This window comes from Oncorhynchus clarkii, chromosome 7, assembly GCF_045791955.1.
Source record: "Oncorhynchus clarkii lewisi isolate Uvic-CL-2024 chromosome 7, UVic_Ocla_1.0, whole genome shotgun sequence".
In the NCBI taxonomy this organism is placed as follows: Eukaryota; Metazoa; Chordata; class Actinopteri; order Salmoniformes; family Salmonidae; genus Oncorhynchus; species Oncorhynchus clarkii.
In genome coordinates this window covers 6,707,590-6,715,089 of record NC_092153.1, presented here as the reverse complement: position 1 = coordinate 6,715,089, position 7,500 = coordinate 6,707,590, and the positions used below count along the sequence as shown (strand labels likewise).

Below are 7,500 nucleotides of genomic sequence, written 5' to 3'. Positions count from 1 at the left end.
TTTAGGGTTAGAATTAGAGGTTAGGTTTAGGGTTAGAATTAGAGGTTAGGTTTAGGGTTAGAATTAGAGGTTAGGTTTAGGGTTAGAATTAGGGGTTAGGTTTAGGGTTAGAATTAGGGGGTAGGTTTGGGGTTAGAATTAGGGGTTAGGTTTAGGGTTAGAATTAGAGGTTAGGTTTAGGGTTAGAATTAGGGGTTAGGTTTAGGGTTAGAATTAGGGGTTAGGTTTAGGGTTAGAATTAGGGGTTAGGTTTAGGGTTAGAATTAGGGGTTAGGTTTAGGGTTAGAATTAGGGGTTAGGTTTAGGGTTAGAATTAGAGGTTAGGTTTAGGGTTAGAATTAGAGGTTAGGTTTAGGGTTAGAATTAGAGGTTAGGTTTAGGGTTAGAATTAGAGGTTAGGTTTAGGGTTAGAATTAGAGGTTAGGTTTAGGGTTAGAATTAGAGGTTAGGTTTAGGGTTAGAATTAGAGGTTAGGTTTAGGGTTAGAATTAGGGGTTAGGTTTAGGGTTAGAATTAGAGGTTAGGTTTAGGGTTAGAATTAGAGGTTAGGTTTAGGGTTAGAATTAGAGGTTAGGTTTAGGGTTAGAATTAGAGGTTAGGTTTAGGGTTAGAATTAGGGGTTAGGTTTAGGGTTAGAATTAGGGGTTAGGTTTAGGGTTAGAATTAGAGGTTAGGTTTAGGGTTAGAATTAGAGGTTAGGTTTAGGGTTAGAATTAGGGGTTAGGTTTAGGGTTAGAATTAGGGGTTCGGTTTAGGGTTAGAATTAGGGGTTAGGTTTAGGGTTAGAATTAGGGGTTAGGTTTAGGGTTAGAATTAGGGGGTAGGTTTGGGGTTAGAATTAGGGGTTAGGTTTAGGGTTAGAATTAGAGGTTAGGTTTAGGGTTAGAATTAGAGGTTAGGTTTAGGGTTAGAATTAGGGGTTAGGTTTAGGGTTAGGTTTGGGGTTAAGGTTAGGGAAAATAGGACTTTTAATGGGAATTAATTGTTGGTCCTCAAAAAGTCATCACAAGTATAGTAATACATATATGTGTGTGTGTGTGTGTGTGTGTGTGTGTGTGTGTGTGTGTGTGTGTGTGTGTGTGTGTGTGTGTGTGTGTGTGTGTCTCTACCGGTGTGAGCATCTGTATGTTGTCCTGGAAGTTGCCCATGAAGGTGATGATGGACATGCGTTGGGCCAGTCTCTCTATGCGGCTGAACTGCAACATGAAGCGGTCCTCATCGCTCAGTGCGTCCACAGGCTTTCTGTCCCTCTCGTACTGCCGTAGCATCTTCACCTCGCCCTCAGTGGGGAGGAAACGCATCAGACACTCCACAAAGTCCACACGCACAGTACGCATGTCAAACCTATAAAGAACACACACAGTTTATATACCAGTACACACATTATACACACATTATACACTTCAGATACATCAAGCACTTACACCTTACAGAGAGAGAGACAGAGAGAGAGAGAGAGAGGGGGGGAGGAAGGGAGAAAGAGGGGGAAGAGAGAGGGGGAGAGAAAGAGTAGGAGAGAGGGGGAGAGAGAGAGGGGGGGGAGGGAGAAAGAGGGGGAAGAGAGAGGTTGAGAGAAAGAGTAGGAGAGAGAGACAGAGAAATGGAGAGAGAGACAGAGAAATGGAGAGAGAGAGAGAAAGAGGGGGAGACAGAGAGCTATAATATTAGGAATATATAGTCTAGAAGTTAAAGGTCAGAGGTTAGAGGTGACTTACGTCTGGATGGCCCGACAGATGAGTTCGGGCCCCTGGCCAGCCTTGCGGAGGGTGATGGCCAGGTTCTTGGCTCTGTTAGCCTCCAGCAGAGACACCCTGTTGGGACCCTTCTGAGGGGCCTTATGCCTGCTCAGAGTCACATCCACCGCTGGCCCCTGGGCCTTGGTCTTAAACATCTCCTCAAACTCCTCCACATTCAGCTCCTGGAGAGGACAGAGAACACACACACATACACTATATATACAAAAGTATGTTGACACACCTTCAAGTTAGTGGATTTGGCTATTTCAGCCACACCCATTGCTGACGGTGGTATAAAATTGAGCACACATCCATGCAATCTCTATAGACAAACATTGTCAGTAGAATGGCCTTACTGAAGAGCTCAGTGATGTTCAACATGGCACCATCATAGGATGCCACCTTTCCAACAACTCAGTTCGTCAAATTTCTACCCTGCTAGAGCTGCCCCGGTGTCTGTAAGTGATGTTATTGTGAAGTGGAAATGTCTAGGAGCAACAACGGCTCAGCCACAAAGTGGTAGGCCACACAAGCTCACAGAACGGGACCACCAAGTGGTGACAGATCAGTGGAAACGCATTCTCTGGAGTGATGAATCACGCTTCACCATCTTGCAGTCTGGGTTTGGCGGATGCCAGGAGAACGCTACCTACCCCAATGCATAGTTTGGTGGAGGAGGAATAATGTTCTGGGGCTGTTTTTCATGGTTCCGGCTAGACCCGCTAGTTCCAGTGAAGGGAAATCTTAACGCTACAGCATACAATGATATTCTAGACTATTCTGTGCTTCCAACTTTGTGGCAACAGTTTGGGGAAGGCCCTTTCCTGTTTCAACATAACAATGCCCCCGTGCACAAATAGTGCCCGACCTCACTAATGCTCTTGTGGCTGAATGGAAGCAAGTCCCCGCAGCAATGTTCCAACATCTAGTTGAAAGCCTTCCCAGAAGAGTGGAGGCTGTTATAGCAGCAAAGGGGGACCAACTCCATATTAATTTTGGAATGAGATGTTCAACGAGCAGGTGTCCACATACTTTTGGTCATGTAGTGTATGTTGCACACATTGTACTGAGGCAAATGCGTGTGTGTGTGTGTGTGTGTGTTTGTACCTGGAGAATCCTTTCATCGTCTATGTCGTTGAAGACAGTTCCGTTGATCTGACTTGGTTTTAGGGCCACCCAGTTAAACACTGGCATACGGAACTTAGTCTGGATAGGCTTCTTAATCTTCACAGCTAAAAAGAGAGAGAAGGAGGAGGAGGAGGGAACGGAAGGAAGAGAGAGAGAAGGAGGAGGAGGAGGGAACGGAAGGAAGAGAGAGGAGGAGGAGGGAAAGGAAGGAAGAGAGAGAGGAGAAGGAGGGAATGGAAGGAAGAGAGAGAGGAGGAGGAGGGAATGGAAGGAGAGAGGAGGAGGAGGAAGGAGCAGAAGGAGGAGGAGGGAATGGAAGGAAGAGAGAGAGGGAAGGAGGAGGAGGGAATGGAAGGAAGAGAGAAGGAGGAGGAAGGAACGGAAGGAGGAGTAGGAGGGAACAGAAGGAAGAGAGAGAAGGAGGAGGAGGGAATGGAAGGAGAGAGGAGGAGGAGGAAGGAGCAGAAGGAGGAGGAGGGAATGTAAGGAAGAGAGAGAGGGAAGGAGGAGGAGGGAATGGAAGGAAGAGAGAAGGAGGAGGAAGGAACGGAAGGAGGAGTAGGAGGGAACAGAAGGAAGAGAGAGAAGGAGGAGGGAACGGAAGGAAGAGAGAAGGAGGAGGGAACAGAAGGAAGAGAGAGAGGAGGAGGAGGGAATGGAAGGAAGAGAGAGAGGAGGAGGAGGGAAAGGAAGGAAGAGAGAGAGAAGGAGGAGGGAATGTAAGGAAGAGAGAGAGAAGGAGGAGGAGGGAACGGAAGGAAGAGAGAGAGGAGGAGGAGGGAAAGGAAGGAAGAGAGAGAGAAGGAGGAGGAGGGAACGGAAGGAAGAGAGAGAGGAGGAGGAGGGAAAGGAAGGAAGAGAGAGAGAAGGAGGAGGAGGGAACGGAAGGAAGAGAGAGAGGAGGAGGAGGGAATGGAAGGAAGAGAGAGAGGAGGAGGAGGGAACGGAAGGAAGAGAGAGAGGAGGAGGAGGGAATGGAAAGTGAGGGGAGGAGGAGGAAGGAGCAGAAGGAGGAGGAGGGAATGTAAGGAAGAGAGAGAGGGAAGGAGGAGGAGTGAATGGAAGGAAGAGAGAAGGAGGAGGAAGGAACGGAAGGAGGAGTAGGAGGGAACAGAAGGAAGAGAGAGAAGGAGGAGGGAACGGAAGGAAGAGAGAAGGAGCAGGGAACAGAAGGAAGAGAGAGAGGAGGAGGAGGGAATGGAAGGAAGAGAGAGAGGAGGAGGAGGGAAAGGAAGGAAGAGAGAGAGAAGGAGGAGGAGGGAATGTAAGGAAGAGAGAGAGAGAAAGAGGAGGAGGGAATGGAAGGGAGAGAGAAGGAGGAGGAAGAGAGAGAGTGGGAGGAGGAAACAGAAGGAAGAGAGAAAGAGAAGGAGAAGCATCAGCAGCAGCAGAGTAAAATGTGAACACATGATCACATGACAAGACATCGCCTCACCACATAATCACACAACATGATCACATGACAAGACATCGCCTCATCACATGACATCGCCTCATCACATAATCACACAACATGATCACATGACAAGACATCACCTCATCACATAATCACACAACATGATCACATGACAAGATATCACCTCATCACATAAGCACACAACATGATCACAGGACAAGACATCACCTCAACACACGACACAGAATAACACAGGTATGAGAGAGGTACTGAGGAGGTGTACCATTATGAGAGATGTATGGAACAGACAGGTATGAGACAAGTACTAAGGAGTGGTGTGAGACAAGTACTAAGGAGAGGTGTGAGAAAGGTACTAAGGAGAGGTGTGAGACAGGTACTACGGAGAGAAGCGTGAGACAGGTACTAATGAGAGGTGTGAGACAGGTACTACGGAGAGAGGCGTGAGACAGGTACTAAGGAGAGGTGTGAGACAGGTACTAAGGAGAGGTGTGAAACAGGTACTAAGGAGAGGTGTAAGACAGGTACTACGGAGACGTGTGAGACAGGTACAAAGGAGAGGTGTGAAACAGGTACTAAGGAGAGGTGTAAGACAGGTACTACAGAGACGTGTGAGACAGGTACTAAGGAGAGAGGCGTGAGACAGGTACTAAGGAGAGGTGTGAGACAGATACTAAGGAGAGGTGTGAAACAGGTACTGAGGAGAGAGGCGTGAGACAAGTACTAAGGAGAGGTGTGAGACAGGTACTAAGGAGAGGGGCATGAGACAGGTACTAGGGAGAGGTGTGAGACAGGTACTAAGGAGGTGGTGTGAGACAGGTACTAAGGAGAGGTATGAGACAGGTACTAGGGAGAGATGTGAGACAGGTACTAAGGAGAGGTGTGAGACAGGTACTAAGGAGAGATGTGAGACAGGTACTAAGGAGAGGTGTGAGACAGGTACTAAGGAGAGGTGTGAGACAGGTACTAAGGAGAGGTGTGAGACAGGTACTGAGGAGAGAGGTGTGAGATAGGTACTAAGGAGAGAGGTGTGAGATAGGTACTGAGGAGAGAGGTGTGAGATAGGTACTAAGGAGAGAGGTGTGAGATAGGTACTGAGGAGAGAGGTGTGAGACAGGTACTAAGGAGAGAGGTGTGAGATAGGTACTAAGGAGAGGTGTGAGACAGGTACTAAGGAGAGGTGTGAGACAGGTACTAAGGAGAGAGGTGTGAGATAGGTACTAAGCGTGTGATCAGAGGGAACCTACAGAACAGCTTGAGTGACCCCTCTGAGAGCAGAACAGAGGAGAGAACCCGAGAGAATATTGAATTAGAACAAGAGAGAGAACGTTAGAATCAGAGACAGAGAACCAGAGAGAGAGAGAACTCAGGCAGTATAGAAAAGTGGTAGTTCAGAATACTCCAATCAGAATCAACTCCAGCGAGAAAGGGAGGCAGATCCCTAGTGTTCACACCAGGAGATCCTTATATAACTATAGAAGTACACTTCTTAAATCTCTCTTTGATACATGCGGCACACAGCTCAAACAAACACACACACACACACACACACACACACACACACACACACACACACACACACACACACACACACACACACACACACACACACACACACACACACACACACACACACACACACACACACACACACACACACAGCCTTACCTGCCAGGCCAGAGTTAAAGATGACAGTGGGTGATCCACCACAGCCGGGGAGTGGAGGGGCGCATGGGGGAGGAGGGGGAGGCAGAGGACCGGAGGACTCCATGGAACATAAGGGGGGAGGAGGGGGAGGTGGGGGAGGAGGAGGAGGAGTAGAAGCAGGGTAGGGCCCGTTTGACACTACAGAGGAAGAAGAGAGAAGACAGAGAATTAACCAACCAGGCGAGAGAAGACAGAGAATTAACCAACCAGGCGAGAGAAGACAGAGAATTAACTTCTTTGGGACTGGGGGGCAGTATTGAGTAGCTTGGATAAAAAGGTGCCCAGAGTAAACTGCCTGCTACTCAGGCCCAAAAGCTAGAATATGCATATATATATACATATATACAATTAGTAGATTTGGATAGAAAACACTCTGAAGTTTCTAAAACTGTTTGAATGATGTCTGTGAGTATAACAGAACTCATATGGCAGGCAAAAACCTGAGAAGAAAATCCAACCAGGAAGTGGGAAATCTGAGGTTTGTAGTTTTCAAGTCATTGCCTATTGAATATACAGTGTCTATGGGGTCATATTGCACTTCCTAAGGCTTCCACTAGATGTCAACAGTCTTTAGAACCTTGTTTGAGGCTTCTACTGTGAAGGGGGAGAGAAAGAGAGCTGTTTGAGCCAGGTGTCTAGCAGAGTGCCATGAGCTGATCACACGTGTACCCGTGAGAGGTAGCTGCGTTCCATTGCATTTCTAAAAGACAAAGGAATTCTCTGGGTTGGAACATTATTGAAGATTTATGTTTAAAAAATCCTAAAGATTGATTCTATACATCGTTTGACATGTTTCTACGAACTGTAATATAACTTTTTTGACATTTTGTCTGAACAAGTGATCACTCATTATGCATTTGGATTACTGGGCTAAATGTGCGAACAAAAAGGAGGTATTTGGACCTAAATTATGGACTTTATCGAACAAAACAAACATTAATTGTGGAACTGGGATTCCTGGGAGTGCATTCCGATCAAGATCCTCAAAGGTAGGTGAATATTTATAACGCTATTTCTGACTTTTCTTTTCTTTGGAAAATGGCTGCATGTTTTTCTGTGACTAGGCGCTGACCTAACATAATCGCAAGGTGTGCTTTCGCCGTAAAGCCTTTTTGAAATCTGACACAGCGGTTGCATTAAGGAGAAGTTTATCTATATTTCCATGTATAAAACTTGTATCTTTTATTAATGTTTATGATGAGTATTTCTGTAATTTGATGTGGCTCTCTGCACTTTCACCAGACGTTTGTTTGAGACAATGCATTTCTGATCATAACACACCAATTTCAAATTAGGTTTTTGGACATAAAGATTAACTTTGTCAAACAAAACACACATTTATTGTGTAACATGAAGTCATGTGAGTGCCATCTGATGAAGATCATCAAAGGTTAGTGATTCATTTAATCACTATTTCTGATTTTTGTGAGCCCTCTCCTTGGCTGGAAAATGGCTGTATGGTATTCTGTGACTAGGTGCTGACCTAACATAATCGTTTGGTGTGCTTTCGCCGTA

The 7,500-nt window shown here is 46.3% G+C and overlaps 1 protein-coding gene across 1 annotated transcript in view; it reads right to left on the bottom strand.

Moving 5' to 3' along the window:
* LOC139412799 (formin-like protein 2) overlaps positions 1–7,500 on the bottom strand; it is a 28,259-nt gene that overhangs the window by 5,583 nt on the left and 15,176 nt on the right. Inside the window, exons 15-19 of the mRNA XM_071159520.1 lie at positions 5,947–6,123; positions 5,526–5,546; positions 2,844–2,968; positions 1,716–1,918; positions 1,110–1,344 (exon numbers count right to left, since the gene is read on the bottom strand). Of these exons, the coding sequence (XP_071015621.1) occupies positions 1,110–1,344; positions 1,716–1,918; positions 2,844–2,968; positions 5,526–5,546; positions 5,947–6,123 (761 nt within the window). The remainder of the gene's footprint in view (positions 1–1,109; positions 1,345–1,715; positions 1,919–2,843; positions 2,969–5,525; positions 5,547–5,946; positions 6,124–7,500) is intronic.